This window comes from Pogona vitticeps, chromosome 2 (genome assembly GCF_051106095.1).
Source record: "Pogona vitticeps strain Pit_001003342236 chromosome 2, PviZW2.1, whole genome shotgun sequence".
Taxonomy (NCBI): domain Eukaryota; kingdom Metazoa; phylum Chordata; class Lepidosauria; order Squamata; family Agamidae; genus Pogona; species Pogona vitticeps.
This window is the reverse complement of record NC_135784.1, coordinates 186,511,974-186,534,091: the sequence shown is the minus strand read 5'-3', so window position 1 is coordinate 186,534,091 and position 22,118 is coordinate 186,511,974. Positions and strand designations below refer to the sequence as shown.

Genomic DNA, 22,118 nt, shown 5'->3' with positions numbered 1-22,118 from the left:
AGCCTAATTTTATTTGTTTCAAAGATTTAGCTTTTCAAACCCACTGGAATGAAGACTGGGAAAGAAGTGACTTTGTATTTAAGCCAGCATGTGTAATTTACAACTATTAGGACCATGACCATGTCTTAATATCTGAAAATGTGTTGTATTTTTTTTTTGTTAACATCAACATCAGAAATATTTCTGCCTTCCAATATTTACGTCTACATTTATATCAAGTCTTAGATTTAACCCTTTCATCTTCAACTACAACTGCAATAAATCCTGAACACTTCTAACTGCACTGACTTCCACCCATCTCTTGCAACCCTTCTCATAATCTCTACTGAAATTAAATTCAATATTTTTCAGGGACAGGAGTCTATCTATTTTTGTGTATGGAATTCTTAAAAGCAACATACATCAATGACTCTGATTAAGTAATAAGTGAACTAAGAATAATTCCTGGATGCTTGGCACAATAAGGTTTTCCTTTACAATATACAATGACTTTTTCTTACCTCCTAAGTAACACATTTGTGACCCTCCGCCATAAAGCAGGGTTGGGAAGCATATGACCTTCCAGAAATTCTGAATACCAATTCCCATGAGCCTTTACTATGGGCTGTTGATGGATGGTGGCTAATGGTAGCTATAGACCAAGAACACTTGCAGTACCAAAGATGCCCCTCTCTTGCCCAAAAGCATAACAAGAAAGAAGCTGCACAAATAAATGGAAGAGCACGATGCAGATTTGACCTACTGAAGCAAGGCTTTGGTTTTCCGTGTAGGGTCATCAGGGCGAAAATTCTTATATTCTTCCACTTCTTTTTCTAATGAGAGCAACTGACTCTGGAGTTTGCTGCGTAGAGATGGTAGTGTTTCCCGTATATGGTTTGTCAATTGCTAAGAGAATGGGAATACAAAAGACAACAATAATTTACACCAATATCACCTCAAGCAAGGGCTTCTGAGAGAACAAAGCAGTCTCCCTTCCAAGCAAGCAAGACTGAGGCCCACAGTTCTTCCTCAGTACTTTCTGCCTCTTTTGCTCTTAAACTGGAGAGAATTATGGCACGATACATCCCTCACCTTCATCTAAAGTGATAGTCTATGGTTCTCTAAGGCACTGTTAAGGGTAATTATATCACCATGCAGTGCCATCTTTGTCAAACAAGGCTTTAGCTCTTAGGCCTCAACTTTACCCTTCTTTCCAGTACCAAAATCATTTCCTTACTTGGTCTCATTAGGGGTGAGAAACACAGGAGAAAGCTTTGCTCTTTCCACAACATTCTAACAAGTTTCTCCATGTTACTGAGAAACCTGCATACAAGAAAATAATGTTATTCCATGTCAAATTCATATCAGATAAAGAGATTTGGTCAAATTTGATAGAAGCAGAAATTCAGCAGAAATCAATGGTTCCTACTTTGAAATATTTAAACAGCTCTAATTTGAAGCACAATGCAATCCATTTGCAAAAATCAAGATGAGGAGAAAATCGTATTTGAGCTGAAAGGTTCCACGATCATTGGAAGTACAGAGGAAGTCTCACCTTCAGTTGACAACACATAAATGAAAGGGGAGGGGGAAGGTGAAACAGGTGGATACAGCAACAGCCTACCTGGTTGAGGACCTTCTGCAAGTGGGGGGTGCCCATGCGGTCTGCCATGTGTCTGTAAGCAGGATGGGAAAGGAAGAACTTGCGCTCAGCTGCCAGTGCTGCTCTGATGTCCTTCTTACCATCGATGTCCTTCTGGCTCCGGTTCACAACTCCAATGTAACCTACAAACAGACAGCTCTAAATGTTAGTTTCATCTTTATGGCCTGCACAAGGCCCCAGTGCAAATTCTGAAAGGACACCTATGTCAACTCAGTGCATCAATGCCAGGAAGTCATGCAGTTGTGACAGCAAAGAGCTTCTCCCACAAAAAGCAAAACAAGTTATGTTCAGCTTTAGAAAGATTCTACCCTTCCTTCTCTACATGAAAATATGTGACCATGTATGGGGAAAAGGTGAGACTTTCAATAGGAAAGATCTGGGTCTTCCTCACTCAGCATAGGCTTTTCTCATTGGGGCTGGCCTTATAGCTTGATGTCCCAAACCATCTTCTTCAGCACTAAAAAAAAATCAGAATCCATATATACATATATAATAGTACTACCTGAATTAGAAAACAACAAAAATGGTACAATAGCATATTCTAGACAAAGAACAATGGATTTTTTTTTGCAGGACGGCAAATCACACTGACTGAGAATAATCAAGAATCCCTGTCAGAAGCTTATCTGATGAGTCACTTTCTAGTTCTGTCCTAAATACTGTACACAACAGATCTACTACTAGGTGACATTTGTTGAGTTAAACCCTAATGGTCGTGCTGGCTGGAGATGATGGTGTTGCAGTTTAATACACTTGGGAACTACCAAATTGAAGAAGGCTACTCTACTTGCAGGATTTCCATTAACTCCTGTTTGTTCTGTACAATTCTGGCTGCTTCTAAATAGGTAAAATGTGCAAATTCAGATGCCCACTGACTATTGTCAAAGGAGGAAAAATGATAATTAAAAAAAACATTAAGATCTAGTATCACATTTTCCTGCAACTCATGTCCCATAAGTATCCTGCTGGAATTATGTGCCCAGAGATCCCCAGTGCAAAAGGAAGCCTCCTTCGATCACATCTGCAGGTCTCAATGGTTTAGAAATGCTTTAGCCAGAATCCTATTGGTGTGCATGACTAACGAGATACCAGGATTTGTCTTGGTGTGTGGTCAACAACGAGCCTAACAGCAGAATCAACACTCCTTAACAATTAGCCACAGCAAGTTACACCAATCTTATGTGAACATCAAGAGGAATACAGCCTTTATGTGACAAGGATCAGAAAGACAACAAACCACCTGACTTAAAAGACTGACAACATTCATGTGCTTCAGTGTACCTGAAAGATATCCAACTGCATGCCCATTAAATGTACCTTGTATGACAGTCAAGAGCCATATAATTAATCTAGTCATTTCCTACCTACAATCCTCTTTATGTGTTTTATCCAATACTATGATTTGGAACACTACTACTAAGGCTTTCATTCAATCCTTGGCTATAAATATGAATAACTTTCTACCTCTGCGCAAAGGTAAGAGTTTGTTCTCCAGGATATCTCTGGCATCTGTGCCTTCATCCATTAGGTCTAGCTTAGTTATCACTCCAATTGTCCGTAGGCCTGAGAAAGAAACATAACTGCTGGTTAAAGGTGGAGCAAGTATGTTGGGGAGCAGTAAAGGAGGGCCTCAAGATGTCATCAGAAATTACTTCATATCAGAAATGGATGCAGCGCTAGGGATGCATCAAAAGAAATGAGCTGCGGTCTAGAAAAGCTTATGCCAAGCAAACATTATTGGGCTCACAGGTGCCACAAGACTTTCTTCTTAGGTTTGTAATTCAAGAAGGAATCTTGCCTTGAGTACGTACTGTACACAAGTATTATTAGTGACAGGTGCACTATATCAAACTGTGCAACTATGTACATTTCTAGATTTCTCGGTGTGGTTGGGCATGTGTCCTACCTATTTTATAGAACTTTTGTTCCTTTATATTGCTTTACAGAATAGAATTTAAAAAATTACAAACAGTGAGGTTGCGAATTAATGCATTTTGTTCTGCACTGCATTTTATAGTATGTGATGTTTTAACCTTATGACTTCTTCAATTACATAATTTCTGCTCCGAGGACCCAACAGAAATTTTTCTTTAAAGTTCAGAAGCATAGCAAAGTCAGACTTGTAACTCCAGATTACTGGGCATGTTGAAAACAAATCAATTCTACCTTGGAGGAATCAGGGTTTCTTGTTATCAGGAGAGATGAAAGTGGCAAGTCCAACCTTATTCTCTCATGAGATTAACTGCACTTACCAGTGAAGCAGAAGGAAAAAATGAGCTACTACAAACCTTGAGGGTCAACTTCTTTAGCCATTTTGAGTGCATCTGAGTTGGCCAAATCCATGTTGGCTGGAGTCACCGCAAGAATCAAGGTGCTTTCTCTGCTAATGAACTGCAGAATCATATCTTTGATCTGGTATTCAATGTCTTGGGGTTGGTCACCCACTGGCACCTTAGTGATACCCGGAAGGTCAATCAAGGTCAGATTCAACACTGCAAAGAAAAAAATTAGAAAGCACAGGGACTTCCCTTTGTATAGGTCATGTGAGTTTTTCCTAAAACTACCAACAATTCTGGGCTTTAAGTGGCTTTCCAAAGCTTTCTATACAAGGTAAAGAATACTGTCAGATATTAAGAGGAGCAGAGAACAACACATGCCACCTGTACAGCAACGTATGGCTCACAGAACTAACAAAAGTCCTGGCGTCCACCAAGCCCTCCAAACCCCTTCTCTACTTTTAAAAGTTTTTTTTTAATTTACTCAAAATTCCTCTTGTAGTCTCTGAGTAGTGGAAGCAATTCTGCCAGGTTTTCCAGGGCTTTTAACATCTCCTTTACAGGGCACAAAGAAATGTTTTCATTCATTCTTTTTGGTTAAACCCCTTTTTCATTTACCAAAACCCATTGTAGCACCCATTACAGTACATATTTACTATATTCACCGTATTTTTCCATATACATGACCCCCCCAATGTATAACACAACCCCCTAATTTTTACCCTTGCCGGAGGAGCAGTCAATGGCCAGCCACAAGGGGCAGCCCAGTGCGACTGCTCCTCTGCCTCTTGCTGCTGCTGCCTCCACCGCCTGATCACCTCCTCGCAACCCGACGGCGGTGGTGGCAGTCAATGGGCAGCAGCGAGAGGCAGCCGAGCACAGCTGCTCCTTTGCCTCAGTCTCCACTGCTGAGACAGCAAGAGGCGCTCAAGGAGATTGCAGCAGGAGGCAGAGACCGAGGCAAAGGAGCAGCCGTGCTCGGCCGCCTCTCACTGCTGCCCACTGACTGCTGTCGCCACCGGATCTCCTCGTCCAGTGTTTGTCTCCTTTGGGCAGGGGACAAGGTGGCGAAGTGAGCTGGAGGTAAGCCCCAGGAGTGGTGCTGGAGGAGGCAAATGGACAGTTGAGGCAGCAAACAATGGGCAGCTGCAAGAGGCAGCTGAGCGTGGCTGCTCCACCACCTCTGTCTCCTGCTGCTGCCTTCTGTGTATAAAACAACCCTCAATTTTTCTTCTAATTATTTTATGAAAAAGTGTTGTTTTATACACAAAAAATATGATTTTAAAAAACCATTAAATTAAATGTGCACATTAGCTTTTTGACTATGTCCTCCCCTTTATCTTCTCCCCTTGATATATCTCATCATCCCAAAGGTTAGACATACCAAATTCTCATTGCCAGTAAATGCTCCACATTTATTATGTTTCCCTTTTAATTGATATTTCCGCTCCCATGCACTTTCAGAGGCCAGTATTACTGGACTATTTCTTGTATTCCTCAAATACAAGAAACAGCCCAGTAACACTGACTTTCAGAAGGCTCACTATTTACCATGTGGTGAATATACTCTCAGGTTAATGGGAATGGGAGAGATTCCTTTGTTTGTTCCAGTGGCTCTGTCTGTTTCTCCTTCAATCTCCTGTCGAACTTCATCAAAATCTGTAAACTTCTTGGATTTACAGTGCAAAAATTCTGCATATTCTGAAAGAGAGGATAAACTTTATGTTGGGGGGTGGGAGATACAAGCTCCAGAAAACATTTTGAGAGAGTAATCAAGAGCTATCTGCTATCAAGACTAACTGTACTTTACCATGCTTCCTTAACTTTAGATCTGTGATGCATGTTCATCCATTTACATTCCTGAGATGAAAACAACACTCGGGAAAGAAGTAATGCATCCTGAAATTATGCAGACACTTGACATGGCCAGTACCTGTTAATGGTGCTGTCCCACCAATGTGATGCTGCTCTGTTGGCATAAAAACTGGTTCTCTTCTGGAATTGTGAGTGGTCACAGCCAATCAGGATAGTAAAGACAACAAAATCATAACACTACACAGCCAGATTTAGCTATGAAACAATGTCACAGATAACTTATAACAAGAACAATACTTTCTTGTTCAACATAGAATAAACCATGGGTACTTCTGGAATCTTTCAGAACAGAAAGATTTTAAAACAAATCCAGATTTTAAAACAAATTCAGAAAGAGTTGTAAGTCAAAAAGCCCATGTCAGAAGTTATTTCAAAATGTTCCCCACAAATTCATCTTAGTGCTACTACTGTACTCTAGTTTTACAACCACACTGCAAAAAGCTGAAACCTGATTTTAAAAGCAAAACCACAATGCATAGTATTATTTGGCTTTTAACTCAGTTTTTTAAAATGCTGTAACCCACCTTGAGGCCTTCAGGAGAAAGCCGACATATAAATATTTCAAATAAATAAATGAGTCAGATACAAGCTTACAGAAAGAAAGAAAGAAAGAAAGAAAGAAAGAAAGAAAGAAAGAAAGAAAGAAAGAAAGAAAGAAAGAAAGAAAGAAAGAAAGAAAGAAAGAAAGTGATTACGTAGAACAGCATTTACTGAGAAGTCCAGCATGCTTCTGAGCAGCATAATCTTGCCAAACTGTGTTGTACCTTGTATAGTACAAGGTGTTCACACTGAAGTCAAAAAAGAGGATTGATTGTGGTGGTCCACAAATTTTGCCTAAGGCTTGGCACCTAACCATCATTTGTAGCAATGTGTGAAGCCTGGGTTTGTTTGATTGTCCAAAGAGTCAAAGTGACCAGATCAAATTTTACTTCCTACCAATGTTCCCTCTAAGCTGTATGTACATGCTTGCCCAGAGCTCAGTCGGGGTTGCACACAAGCAGCCAGATTGTTTACTTCCCATTTCAAACGAAGCCCCATCCATCCCTGCACACATGGAGTGAGGCTCCCGTGCAGTGGGATAGAAACTTATAGAGAATGTTGCTCGCTACCCAACAATGAATGCACAATGTGTAAAGTATATGTGGCAACCTGTTCTTTCAACCATCAATCTTTATTACAATTAATTATAAGCATTATCTCTCTCCCCTATGCCACAATAGCTTTGATCCACAGAACACCCAGTTTGGCTGCATTTTCAAATGCGTGCTCTGCTTCTCTTATGTGTGGCATTCTAACAATGCGTGGTGCTGCCCTGGGAATTCCAATTTATGGAAACTCTAACAGTATTTTCAAGGCATGTGAGATGTTCAAGAAACAGTTTATGATTGCCACTCCCAGTTGAGTTTCGATGAGCGAGCAGGGATTTGAACCTAGATTTCCTGCATCGTATCCCAACAATGTATCTCTTCACTACACTGGGTTTCGCTGATCCCTTCAACTGCTCAGTATAAACTTCTCTTCAATAGATCATCCTGGAACTAACTAATAGAGTGATTCATCTCAGTTCTTTATATTTCATGCATATCAATTACTTTCTAGTCATCTCTCCTGTGTAATATGCTACTGGGTCATCAAATCAATGTTGCTTAAGCTTATGATTATCAAACCTCTCACTTAAAAAGTGTCCTGGATTCATTCTCATTTTCCTTAAAAAGTTTATTGCAATCACTGATGAAAAAGTAAGCCTCCAGTATAACAATGCCTTAGGCATCACTGTGCTGGAGCTATCACTGCTCCTCTTCATCTGCCTACATCCTGCCATAATGGGTGTTCTTCAGGCTTTCATTAGAAATCTTCATAAACAATGTTTCCACTTGATGTAACATACAATAACCCATCCATTACTGCTGTGGCAGAGTATAGCAGAGGCTGTCTACCACTTAACAGAATAAAATAGCTATCTGCCACTAGCAACTAAGCAACTGCATTTGTGGCCTGAGTCAGACCGGGCTTCGGAGACAGACCTCCTGCCCCCCTGCATGCACTCCCCCCCCCACAGCTGCTTTGTGCATGCATGCACATTCCAGAGCACCGGCATGAGTGCTCCCCCACCCCTTCACACATGCACTCGTGCAAAAGGGTGGGCAGCCACGCAGGTGTGCATGCAGGCACTCCTGAGCATACGTGAAGGGTTGGGGGAGCACTTATGATAGTGCTAGCATGAAGCCTGAAACCACCACCCTCAAACGCTGTTTGCAGCCAGTGTTTGAACTTGTCTCTCAAAAACATACCTGGCACAGCCACCTGCAATGCATTTTTGGCACTCTCATAATTTTTCTGCACGATCTACAAATTACGTATCAATGTCCTGAGAAAGTGGACTTGACCGAAGAAAGCTCACTGTTGGTTCAAATTTGTAAGTGGTCCATTAAGGTATCACTTGCTTTTGCACTTGTATAAAGACCCAAGTCACTCTTTAAACAGAAAGAAAGAAAGTCATACCTGTTTTAGAGAAAATGAGCTGAAGGATAAGAGGCCGCCTGGTAACAATTCCAGAGCCACGGGGCAGGAAATCTCTGCAAAATATTTTTAAAAGATCCTGTTAGTTCAACATTTGCCCACTTATGTTACAGTCACAGCATATAAATAAGACATTCTAAATTGTATTTATGTACTTTATATATTGGAACTAAGCAGACAGCATTACCACCCTTGTAATCTAATGGGCACAGAGTATGATGGACACATTAATGACAAAACTAAAACACTTTGTAAAGGCACAGAACAAAATATTATTCAGAATGTAATTCACACTGAAATGGAAAATATTATAATACTGTACATTGGAATTCAATATATTCATAGTCTCTTAATGATAGACTAGTTTTTTGTTACAAATTAGTAAATATTAAAAAGGTAGGATAAAGCAGTTGTTCCCCCAAAATTTCAAAGGCCTCCGATAATGAACTGAGTTCACAGTAATTTTGCTAATTACATGTCAATTTTTGCATGCATGGTCACACAGAATTTTGGACTTCTTTCTCCCCAGCAGGAATGCAGTTCTTGGTCATAAGGATGTATGGTTGCAACATACAAAGACACTAGTGTTCAAAGGTTAAATTACTCATATCTTGCCCTCCCATTTACTGTCTGCACATTAAATTCTCATTCACCATTTTACCCAACAGTTACTTTATTTATATTAATATGCCCAATCACATCAAATGTATACTTCAAAAGCCACCATAAACATCTTAACAATAATAGTACAGTAATTTCATGCCATCAAATTGATTCCAACTTATGGTGACTCTTTCTAAGTAAAGGATATACAGAAGTGATTTACCATCCCCTTCTTCTGGGGGTGCCTTAGAACTGTGCCGCTTGCCCAAGGCCACGCAGGCTGGCTCTACTTGCAGGAGGCACCGTGGGGAATCAAAGTCTCTGGCTCTGTTCCCAGATACCTAAATCACTGAGCTATCCAGCGAGCTATGCAACGTTGATATTTGGTGCTCTCTGGAGGAAAATACTGTACCTCAAGAATCTATGAGCACCTGCCTCAACCCCCTGAAGACTATTACTGTACTGTTAAAGCACTATATCCACAGCACTTTGAAATCTTTAGGGCCGGGCTGTGTCAACCTTGTCTATCCCCGTTTCAGTCTTACTGACAAACTAGAGAATCCACACTCGCAGAGTCCCCTCCTCAGATACCTGCTAATCCCCCCACCCCCAGCGTTGTTTATTTTTCTTCAGCCCTACTGGAATATACACAATCAGATCAGATCTTTTTAAAAAGCCATATGAGTAGAGAAACATAGTCTCCTTGCAACAAAGGAGGAGACATTTCCCCTAGCTACCTGGAGAAAGACAGAAAACTGGGTCCTCCTCACAAGATGGGCTAGATGCAATAAAGATGCCAACACATCTCACTATCTGAATCAGTTCTATCCTAAAAGTCTTTTTAAAAAAAACTCTCCCCCCCTCCTTCCTCTGCCCTTCTAGAGAGAAGCACAGGAAGTGTTTAATGTCACAATATTGTGAAGTGGCTAAACTGTCTTATTAATCAGGAAACTGAAGCCTGCCAGCAAATTAAAAGCAAGAAGCTTCCCTTGCTGCATTTCCAGCAATCACACATTCTGCTAATGAACTAAAACGGAGCAATCTTAACCACACAAAAAAACAGTAGCCCCTAACAGAGGCCCACAAAGGTGTGGGTAGGAACATTATGTTGTCTGGCCACATAATTTTAATTTCTTTCTCACCCTTGTAAAAAAAAGTTTCTATAAATGATTTGTTTAACATTTTGGGGTGTGCAGACTCCTAAATACTTTATTCTAGAATAAATTAAAGAGATGCCAAAGACTGAATAACTATAGGACTATTCTATTAATTTCCCAAACAAGCAAAGTGATGCTCAAGATTTTGCAAGAAAGACTTCAATCATACAGTACAGAGAGCAAGAAACGTCAGATAAAAAGGTAAAGGTTCCCCTTGACATTTAGTCCAGTCGTGTCCAACAGGGGGTGGTGCTCATGCCCGTTTCCAAGCCGTAGAGCCAACATCTGTCTGTAGACAGTTTCTGCAGTCACATGGCCAGCATGACTAGACATGGGTGCGAGATGCGAGGCAAGAGGATAAAAGCTCTCACCAGAGTGTTGTCCTCCTTCAAAAAGGAACAAGAGGCGCAGACAGACCCGCCTACACCACCTGTCGAGACTATACAGCAGGGAGTTGATACCCGGGAATTAGAGCAGGAACAGTCAAAGATGACAGCAGCCACTCAGACTGGGAGTGACTTGGCAGGAGGGAGGTCCGTCGTAGAGGCGGGAATGGGAGATATAAAAGGGGAGGTGGACGTAATACCAGGAGTTCGGGAAATGATATGGGTCGAGGACCTATCAACGGGAAAATGGGAGAAGGTGTGGGTCCCTAGGGAAGAAGCTGACTACAGGCGGAGAAGGGGGCTGCCACCGCGTCCTTCCTACTGGGGTGAGTCGGAAGCCAGAGAATGGCGCAGGCGGCTCAGGGAAGAGACGTAGAAAGGGAGGCGGTAGAAAGGGAGGAAAAGGAACATCGGTTATGGCGTCTGGAGGAAGCCCAGAGGAGGGGATATCTGATAAGGGGAAGACCCTTATGAGTCAGAGGGGTGAGTTGAAGAGACTATTCCGTTATTAAACCCTGAGGCAGGAGCTGCTGAGATAGAAAGCAGTAACCTGTTTGCGAAGGGACCTTGGAATGACACAAACTGTAACCCCCTTTAATAAAGACATTTGGATGCTCTTGTGGGACCCGTTGGTGACGAGAGACAATGCAGAAGTTGAGTTTGAGCATACAGACTTGCTGTTACATGTTCCAATAAAACATAGATATGATTTTCCAAAGCGAGTGTCCCCAGTGGCTCTGCTGAAACCAGAGGAGGTAAAATTTGAACCCTCACAACAGGATGCCGTTACCTTCCCATCAAGGTGGTACCTATTTATCTACTTGCATTTTTATATGCTTTCGAAGTGCTAGGTTGGCAGGAGCTGGGACAAGCGACGGGAGCTCACTCCATTGCGTAGATTCGATCTTATGACTGCTAGTTTTCGGACCTTGCAGCACAGAGGCTTCTGCGGTTTAACCCACAGCACCACCACGTCCCTAGCACCTCAAAATGCAAAGGTACTACAAATTATATTGCATACTGTATACTGTATATGATGGCTACTGGAATGTAACAAATAATTTCAAAAGAAAATCAGTCTACTCTTTATAGATTGTGTAGCAAAACATTTGTCTGTACAGATGATGAAAATCTATCAATTGTTCCAAAAGACTTGAATGTGCTTCAACATTTGTATGCCCTGATATACCTGTACACAAAACAAGAAGCCACTGTTATAGAGAAGCATACATTTCCCATAGGCAAAGGTTTCAGACAATCAGACGAGAGAGTACAGTGGTGCCCTTCTAGACGATGACCTCGCAAAATGACGAATCTGCATGACAAGGACTTTTTGCGATCGCTGTAGCACTTTGCAAAACAGTGTTTCCTATGGGCAATTTTCGCTGGACGATGTTTGGGTCCGTACTTCACAGACCGTTTTTCACAAGATGACAGTTTTAACAGCTTATCGGCACTTCGCAAAACGGGCGTTTTCGGGATCGATGCTTCGAAAGACAGCGATTTTAACAGCTGATTGGTGCTTCACAAAATGGCTTCCCTATGGGCGATTTTCGCAGAACGACGACGATTTTTCCCCATTGGAACGCATTAAATGGATTTCAATGCATTCCAATGGGGAAACGCTTTTCGCAAGACGATGTTTTCACAAGACAGCGATTTCAATGGAACGAATTAACATCGTCTTGCGGGGCACCATTGTATATTATCTCCCTGTCCGATCTATCTGTATTCAGAACATATTGACTGAAGTCCTGCTCCGTAACTTACACCTTGTAATGTTGATTGCATCATCAGTAATTTTTCAGACATAAAAAGGTACTGATTCCCTTCCATGTGGGCAAGTCATCAAGGGGCATTGGACAGATTTCTGAAAATTGCTGGCCAGATAACACTATACAGCAGGCCCGAAGTCCAATTTGAAAAAGCCAGTTTAACATTACAAAGCTGCTACTCAGGAATCAGAAGTACTGACAAGGAAGGTATTTAATGCTTTTGTTAATTCCTTGCAGAACTCAATTTCATTTGAGCTACCGCTAAACACAATACAACCTGTTTCTGAGATTCCCCTCAATTTCAATAGTGGTTTGATATGAAGAACTGGAGTTCCTGTTCAAGACAAATGCCAAAATACACTGGAGACAAGGTGAACTAGCTGCATACTTCTTTGAAATTACCTTGAATGTTTAACAGTCAATTAACGTGCTGATTACAGGATTCAAAATTCCATTACATCAGAATAAGGAAACAATAAATTGGGTTATCCTCATTCTATTTCCAGGATACACCAGGACAATACCAAATGCTGCCTTGGACCCTCCTCAAACCATCTACATGCTAAATAGCCCTGAAGAAACAGAATAAAGTAACCCCTTCCAGGGTTCAAAAGGGCTACAACAGCATGTGTAAGAACACAAAGGTTCCCTGCCTTATCTTTACACAAAAAAAATTTGATTTCTAGTATGGACAAGCACTTCGCCACTTGAAAAACTCCACAGAGAGAAGTGAGCTAAACTGCATCACTCCACAATCATCACTGTTAAAAATTAAGAGTTGAATTGATTTAGAAAATGTTTTCAAGAAATGTAAATAAATTCACAGTTTAGCAGAAACTATCAATCATAGAAGAAATTGCACTGTTGCACATCTCTTTACAGGGACATTCTAGATCAGTGATGGCGAACTGTCATTGGGTTCCGTTTTTCCTTTAGGCAACTCCTCTTTTTGCGGGGAAATAAAATCAGAGACATTTTTACCTTATTCAAATCTTAAGTTTTATTTGTTCCATAATTCTCAGTAACGTTAACGACTGGGTCAAAGCAGGTCAACTCTGACAACAAGACATAACTTGGTGATGCAAAGTCCCTTCCAAAGTCCAACGAATTCATTGGGGTGCTCGACCAAATTGCTCCCGGTCCGTGGGTTTCTGTAGAGGTGCACTCCGAACTGCGCAGATGGTGCCGCACCACGGGTGCCGAGCACATTCACCTTCCTTTTGGGGGGTGTTGTATCTCGCATCCGGATAGATCTCTTGCTTCTCTTGCCCCTGACCTCTCGGGAATACAATAACTGTCCACTCTTGTGTTTCACAGACAACTTCTCCCTCAGCCTTTGGTGCCAGATCAGGTAGCAGTCCACCTACTTTCAGGTGGGGGAAATCCTTCAGCGACTCCTGGGCTTTCTTATATTCAAGTTCCTTACACTTCTCTGCTTCCCACTGTCTCATCCTGCTTTCCCACTATGCCCCGAACCAACGTTCCCCTTGCTCATTTATACTTTCCTCCCACACTGACAGTTGTTGCTCCTCCCCTTTCTCCTCCCCGCTTTCTTCCACCAAACAGACCTCTATCTTCCCCTTTTTATCTTTTGACTCTGTTTCATATTTTCCCGCCTTTGCAACCACTTCTTCCGTGAACACGCTCTTTCCCATTCCTGATGTCATTTTTCCTGCAATCTCGCGCACCATATCTTTTCCCACCTCCTCCATCACTGCTTCAGTCACAACGGATGGCATTCATTCCTCCTTCACACGAACCTATGGCACGCGTGCCACAGCTGGCACATGAAGACCTCTCCTTGGGCATGCGAGCGGAGCACTACCCCCCACACTCACACACCCCACCCCACCCCGCAGCTGAACCTCACACTGCACGATTGCAACCTATCCCTGCTACCTTCCTTGGTTGCCGCACTTGTAAATCAGTTGTTTTAGAGATCGGAGATAAGGCTGCTTTATTGTTTACTGCTGTAAAACAGCCCAGGGCAGTCGATCCGGCTTGTGAATTACTACTTCCACCGGAAGTGCTGCAAGCAGGAGGGAAAGCTCCAATTAAGGCAGGAAGGAAGGTGCAAGAGAGGGACGGGTGGATTCACCAGCTTGTTTAAATGTAATGAGAGAAAACAGAGACATATTGAAATGATGCAAATGGTTGCTGAAAATTTAGGGAGCGAGGGAGGTTGTTTGTGTGAGAAAAATTGACTCTTTCATAAAAAACATGACAAAAGGAACCTTCCAAAGTGTTTGTATGTGTGTGTGTGTGTGAGAGAGAGAAAGAGAGACAAAGAGATTTCACTCATAAAACCAGAATTAAAAAGGCATCACAAGCTAAACACAATTGGTGGATTGCATTGCATTCAAAAGTACACAGTAAAGGATTTTGGTAAGATTGTTTTATGGGACACACTTGATTTTTTTTCTGGCCAGCCTTACAGATTGCTTTCTGTTTGACAGAGTGGGAGGTGGAAGTAATTTTAAGGCATTTTCCACATACGTAGTTCTATTTTTAATCCAAATTATGGTCTTGCAATGTCTTTTTCTGGTAAGTAGGGAAATTAACAAAAGAAGCCTAAACATGTTTGTCTTAAAACAGCCTTTGATAAAAAGATTTTTCTGCCCTCTGCACCATTTGAAATATTTAAATAGCTAATATTTTATTATATGATTCTTTAATTGTTGTTATATTTTATGATGTTTTATATGTTGAATTTATTTTATACTTGTAATTATTGTCTGATTGTGTTGTGAGCCACCCAAAATAGCCTGGCTAGATGGGAGGGATGGAGGGATGGAGGGATGGATGGATGGATGGATCTTTTAACTTGGCAGCAATAGGTCAAGGTTTGAAAAATTATAGTACTACAGAAATATATCATTAGAGCTTCACTATACGTTATGGGATGGAGCTCTGCAATCCGGTGACATAACACTTCTAAAATGCAATGCTATCCATGTTTCTACAAGCGTTAAGTCCCTTCTAGTCCCAATGGTGCTTATTCCCAGGGTGTTTATAAAGGAAGACAGGCTTGATAAATGATTATTCATTAAGCTTTCTGGATTTTTAAAGGACAAAGTAACAGTATGAGTACTTAATCCATTCATTGGTTAAGTATAACATTCAGAATGCCTCCACCCATCTTTAACTGAATTCATTTATGCCATTTATCAGGTTCTTTAGGTGATCTTCATTAAGATACTGGTTAGATCCCGATTATCTGAGGCTTCAGCAAAGCCCCCAGACTCTGTTTTTGATTCCCAGGGTCCCCAAACTGGGAACACTGAGAAACGCTGCCATGATAGATATGAACAGTCACAGGATACTCTGTAAAACAAACTGGTGAAGTAAAAACAAAAGTAGCTTTTCTAAGAAAAGCATACAACAGAGATGGGGGTTGAGTTTTAAAAAACACTACTCTTCACAGAGGCTTTTCAATTCAACCTTGTCTGAGCACATCCCATCTGGTTCTCTTTATTGTGAAAATTTGTTGGTGCCATTTGCTTTTATGTTTTGATTTGTCATTGCTGTTTCTGTTATATTTTAGTGTCCATAGTTTACTTGTCCTGGTTTGTAATTGTCTGTAAGCCGCCCAGAATGGTGCCTTGGGACTAACGGGGTGGTATATAAATTAAATATAAATATAAATTAAACCATAAAAAGGAACCTTCCAAAGTTCATCTCCGCTGCATTTTGCTCTGCAATTGTTGCTGATAACAGCAAGTACAATATTTCAAGATTCTGTTTACACTCTAAATTGAACTGGGCGGAACTGGAATATTTAGCAGAGTCTCACTAAGAGCAAACACCTAGTAAAAGACAACCAACACACCCGGGACTAGATTTCTTAAGTATGTAGCAATCATGTTTCTCTGGTTTTCATCCTCAAAGCAGGCAAAAGTATAGTTTCTTCCCCAAATCTGAATCCCAGTCTCTCTGCTTCTGGACCTGCTTTGACTGCAACACCAATCAAAAGGTCTTACAAACAAAAGACTGTGACTTTTCTTGAGTCAATCCACCTCATGTGCAGTCTTCCTCTTTTCCTACAGCACTGCACTTTTTCCTGCATTGATGCCTTTTCCAGTGAGCTTGTCTACTCATGATGCCACCGTAGTACAATACTCTTTGCTTAGTTATTTTAGCTTCTAGTGAGAGTCCACACTTAATTTGCTTTACTTATCTTTCTGACAAGTCATGATATCTGTAAATCTCTTTTCCAACACTGCATTTCAAATAAGTGAAATGTGTGTATACAGTTTATGTAGTGTATAAAATGTAGGTATACACTTTAAAAATTTGCACAACAATATATAGCTGCTTTTCTGAGGGTAGCTTACTTTGAAGGAAACAAGTTCTGGATTTCAATGTACTTAATAAGCTTTACAAATAGAGTGCATTTAATTCAGTGTAGCATTTTGCACTTGACTTTTTTCTTAAAAAGCTGTCAGTTGGAGGCAATAAAGAACCAGACAAACAAAATGTGTAAATGACACGAGTTGTTTTTTCTAAACTAAAACCTCAGTATTCAAGTTTAACTGCAGTGTTGGCAGTTTGAAATAAATAATTTGGTTTGTGTTGCCATTTGGGCACTCAGGCTCAAGAAGGTTCACAATCACTGCTCTAGATCCCACAGAGCCTCAAAAAACAAACAAACATGCAAGTATGCCACAGCTCCACTACCTAATCTGCCTCATCAGTTATCAACCACAATTTTAGTTGACTGAGCTATCCATTAAAATTTCAGCCTACTAAAACTACTTAATAAAGCAGCAAAGACAGCAGAGGCTTTTGTAAGTGACTACGTTACAGGACAGGAAATACAACCACTGTGAATCAGCAAAAGAGATCCAGAGCTTTCCACTGCACAACAGTAAAACAACTAAGCTTCACAACCTAACTGGCAGACTACTGTAACCAAGGCCAAAGGGTAACTTGGTTTGGTCATACAAAGAACAAAGAATTACATTCTATATATATTTTTTAAAAAAAACCCTCCAAAGCACATTACATAGTGGCTACTTCATGGAGATAGAAGGACACACCCACTGTGCAAATAAGAGAAACAAAGCTGAATGCAGCGTGGAAGTCAGGTGATTCTTACAAGGAACACAAAGACACTGTGTGCATTACAAGCAAACCACAGGCGTTTCTCTAGTCGCCTTAGTTTTATCATACTTAACACATCTAAAACACTACACAGAAGGAGACTTAACATTACGCATCACCAGCAAACTCATTTTCTGTGTATTCTTAAAGATCTAAAAAATATCATCCACATGTGATGAGGAAGAGACCCACAGGTTTAGTAAGACTTCAGAACCAGTGACTGAAGGTTAAGCATGATCAGAGTTTTGATTCTGAGGAAATAAAGGAGAAAGGGGATTGGAACAGAATACACTGATAGCAGACATAGTAAGCTAGAATTCTGAAGGGAAGCGTTCCATACTGTGACAGTTTGCATTCCATTTGTCCACAGGAAACTTCGGTTCAGAAAATGGCTGGGATCATACAAAACAAAGCAGGAAACCCAGGTGACCATATATAAGAGGTGTGATGAAGCAGACTGTTCTATCATGTCTACTTACAGAAGGATTAATAATATACTATTGAGCTTTGTTCCATGGTTTCTTATTGTGGCTTATTCTATGACACCCAAACACAGGCAGTGCCTTGTTTTTCTCCAACTCTCTCCCATCAAGGACAGCTAAATAATCCAGGATTTGTTTTAAGACTTCTTTTACTAGTTTGCCACCTGCTTGTCCATGGTTTATTTAGGAGTAATTACGCAGCATGCATGACAAGCCAAGTTTCTCATCATACACTGATTTGCTGCACAGTCCAAACTGGCAAAGTGTCGAAGAGTTCAAAAACCCGATACTGACTTCATTCATTACACAGAGACGTCCACAACCATGTAAAGCTGCAGTGCTATATAAGAGAAGAATAATTAAAATTATTATTTCATTTGCAGAACTTTAAAAAACTTACTAGTGTCTGTGGACAATACGTAGTTCAAAGCACATAAGTGTCATAAAGCAGATTTCTAGCGATGGTTTTGAATTGGAGCCAAAACAAGACTAGCTGAATACCTCTAGTAGACAAGCAAATTCAGGAAAGGCATAGTTTAGTCAGTGTGTCCTTCTAGCAAAATTCATCTAGCTTGTTTTCTTAATTCAAAAGTGCATAGACTGATACTACTCTGACAAAGATGTACAGCAAAATTCATTTCCTGTACCTGATCAATACATTGTCACTGAGTTTTAAAAGATACAGCAAAAGAATCAAAAGCTATTTTTTGGCTACATCATGCTTGTCACATGGGTTCAAGCAATGTATCTGTGAAGATTCTCAGTCATCCAGATGAGGTTATCTGGAAGTTGAGTCATAGCAACTGGATTCAAGCAGTTCCCTGTTGCTGTGATACTTTGCTTCCTCCCTATGAATATCTCACCAACACATGAGAGAACAGTGTAAAGCAAAAGCCTGTGCATACTATGAAATTTGGTGTGATCCAGTCCATGTTCAAAAGGTACTTATCTTCAGTGCAATCTACTTTAACTCTCTCTTAAGTCATCCTGTCTTCCACACTAGAGAGTATGTTGTGGGTCTTCTCCTGCACTATTGATTTGTATTGCTCTAATTTTCCTCCCTTTCAATCACGGTGACACTCCTCTTCCCACCTCTTCAATTCCTCACATTCCCCTTCCTGCTTCTTTCCCCACCTATTTTCACCCCAGTCATTTAGCATGCTACGAAAAATTATTGTTGTTAAAAAGTTAAGAGGCATAGTACTCTAAAAATGTGTCTGCATGGCAGACATTATTTTATATTTCAGCTACTGATTACAAATTTCTGTTCATTACTTTGCAGATGAGTAATTTCCTGCAGGATGTCTGCTTTCACATTTTTCATTTAACAGGCTAACCGCAATGCACTGTTGTCTTGCACCATCAAACTGATTTAGCTTTGCAGCATGGCTTTCTGATGAAGAACCTGTATAGGTTTATTTGCCATTGCCCTGGTGGCACTCTTGAGCATCTGATGTACATATGAAGGTGGCATGATATCTGGGAGAGTGCTGTTTGCTGTATTTTCTGGATGATACTCTGATGAAAGTTGCTAGTTCAATGCTCAATTGGCTGTTAATAAGGTAGCAATATGGCCCAGATGGAAAATCAAAATCTAGTGCCTCATAGTTACTGCCGGTTACTCAATATTTACTCAATAAATTCAACTCTGAATACAGGTTATTTGTACTATTCATCTGATATGGTGATACATTGGCTTTAGCAGCAGGCTAGAAAAACACATATCCTGGAATGAGCTTTCTTAAAAATACAGTGGGGTCTTGACTTGAGAACTTAATCCGTATTGGAAGGTGGTTCTCAAGTCAAAAAGTTCTCAGGTCAAATCTGCATTTCCCATAGGAATGCATTGAAAACCATTTGATCCGTATCTGCTCTTTTCCGTCCATAGAAACTAATGGGAAGCTGCTATTCCTCCTTCAACCACTAGAGGGGGATATTTTGTTTCTTTTTTTCTTAGGTCAAGAAAGGTTCAGGGAAGGCAGGGAAAATACAGTCCAGGCAGTACCAGGCAGTCTGAAGACTCTCCCAATCCACTCTCTAAACGCTGGGAGGAGTGAGGAAGCAGACAGGCACCCTTTTCACTGGCCAACAGTTAACTGAAAGTTCAAATTTTGCACTTTCCCTGCCTCCCACGTGGTTTTTTTTCAGTTCTTAACTCAAATCTAAGTATGTAAGTCAAGTCAATATTTTCCTATGAGAGTGGTTCTTAAGTCAAAATGTTCTTAACTCAAGCCGTTCTTAAGTCAAGACCCCACTGTAGCTCCGTAACAGCACTTGGTACACATGTGAAAGGTACCCTTCCATGCAGGTTAAACAAATAGCTATTTGAGATTTCACCGAATCGTACCAAAAAGAAAGCATCCCCTAGCTCAGTGGTCCTCAACCTTGGGCCTCCAGATGTTCTTGGACTTCAACTCCCAGAAATCCTGGCCAGCAGAGGTGGTGGTGAAGGCTTCTGGGATTTATAGTCCAAGAATATCTGGAGGCCCAAGGTTGGGGACCATTGCCCTAGCCCCATGCTCTTAAAGGGGAAGAATGAATCATTTTAAGTAGAAATGCTTGCAGACAAGAACTCTTATTTTCAGGGCTTGCAAAATCCACTTGTGAAAAAAAACGCTGCTTGACAAGCCACAGCTCCCTCCCTCTTTCTTTGCCTCCTTACCCTCAGTCTCTCTCTCTCTCTCTCTGATCCTGCAGTCCTCCCCTTCCCCCTTCCCACTGCAAAAGGAAAAACAGGCCTCTTCTCACAAGAACAGAGTTTGAGCAACACATAGATATATAACTCTGCAAGAGAATGTAGAGTAGTCCTATGCTGGAGAATATGGACATTCCCTGCTCCCATGACCTGGCTCCTTAAGAGGCTGGGCGCTTTTGCTTTCAGTTCTATTTTTGCTGGAAACATTCAAAAGAAAGGCATTCAAAATACAAGCTTCATGACCCCATAGGCACACAGGTAATAAAGCAACCCAAGTCTGAGGGTATAATTTATTTTAGGTTTGTACACATTGTTATGTAGAAAGTGCCTAGTTTAAATTTAAATTTAAGTTTAAACATAAATTGCAAGGCTATAGTCTGGTCATGCTGACTGGTGAAATTTCTGACTGACTGGTGAGACATTCAAAAATTTTTCAAGCCCTGCTTATTTTAATCCAAACAGTGCCATCAGTAATTCATATATCATCACCATATGCAAGTGTGGACAGGCCCAAAGATGGAGATCAGCTTAGGCAGAGCTTTACAACCGAATAGCCTGTTTCCTTCTGAAGGCTGCCCATCTCCAACCCATTCATTGCCATAAAATCATAATACTGTATTCTGTAGGGGAGCTGCACACAAGTATTCAGCAAAATGTGCAAATCAGGAACTCTGTGATTACCAAGACAGCCAAGAGTGAGCAGAAATGGGGTGCCAACTGCAGCAGGATAAATTTTGCCATATCTTTAACTGCCATTAATTTACATATTACCCTGTTTACCTGAAAATAAGACCTAACCTGAAAATAAGCCCTAGTATGATTTTTTCAGGATGCTCGTAATATAAGCCCTACCACAAAAATAAGCCCCACTTAAGTAAAACCCTGCCCTCCACCACTGTGCAGTAACCCGAAGAAGATGACATGACTACAGTATATTCAACTACATGTAGATTGGTGTACGTGAAAAAAATAAAAACATCCCCTGAAAATAAGCCCTAATGCGTTTTTGGAGCAAAAATTAATATAAGACCCTGCCTTATTTTCGGCGGAACATGGTAGCAGCTAAATTAGGATGCCAAACCAACTCTGCTGTTATATTGCTAGTCTTATGCTGCAAATTTTTACTAGAAACAAGCGATACCATTTTAAAACATCTTATTTCACTCTCTCTCAATCTACTTACATTCCTATTCCCCTAAACCTCCTTAGCAGAATCTCCTCCTCCAGGCATCATAACTTTCCTCACAATCAAATGCCTGTCTGGCAGATTTCTCCAATGTTCCATCTCCAGTTTCTGAAAGAATGGGAAATATTGTTACATTTCCTTTAAAAGAGTTCAAAGGAAATATAAAAATATAATGAATTTACTATAGGGGAAAGGGCTGGCAGAATAAATTGGAGTGAATCTAACCTTTGTGGAAGAAATTTCTACATTCAATAACTCATGTTTACTCCAGGAGCTGAAAACGAAAGGAGAATTCTGATGAACTCTGCCAATAAACAAATAAAAGGTGGATATTGGTGAGGTGAGTATACAGAATGAAGAGCCTGCCTAAGGCAAGAATAAATATTTATACCGAAAGTGGTTAATTTTAATTTTACAA

At 40.7% G+C, this 22,118-nt stretch overlaps 1 protein-coding gene across 8 annotated transcripts in view; it reads right to left on the bottom strand.

Annotated features, from left to right (window-relative positions):
• Nucleotides 1-22,118, bottom strand: part of DNM2 (dynamin 2) — a 92,938-nt gene that overhangs the window by 60,297 nt on the left and 10,523 nt on the right. For all 8 annotated transcript variants that reach the window (XM_020791713.3, XM_020791717.3, XM_020791718.3 and 5 more), the window contains exons 2-7: nucleotides 8,296-8,369; nucleotides 5,470-5,619; nucleotides 3,931-4,134; nucleotides 3,107-3,205; nucleotides 1,604-1,764; nucleotides 743-885 (exon numbers count right to left, since the gene is read on the bottom strand). In XM_020791713.3, coding sequence (XP_020647372.1) covers nucleotides 743-885; nucleotides 1,604-1,764; nucleotides 3,107-3,205; nucleotides 3,931-4,134; nucleotides 5,470-5,619; nucleotides 8,296-8,369 — 831 coding nt within the window. The remainder of the gene's footprint in view (nucleotides 1-742; nucleotides 886-1,603; nucleotides 1,765-3,106; nucleotides 3,206-3,930; nucleotides 4,135-5,469; nucleotides 5,620-8,295; nucleotides 8,370-22,118) is intronic.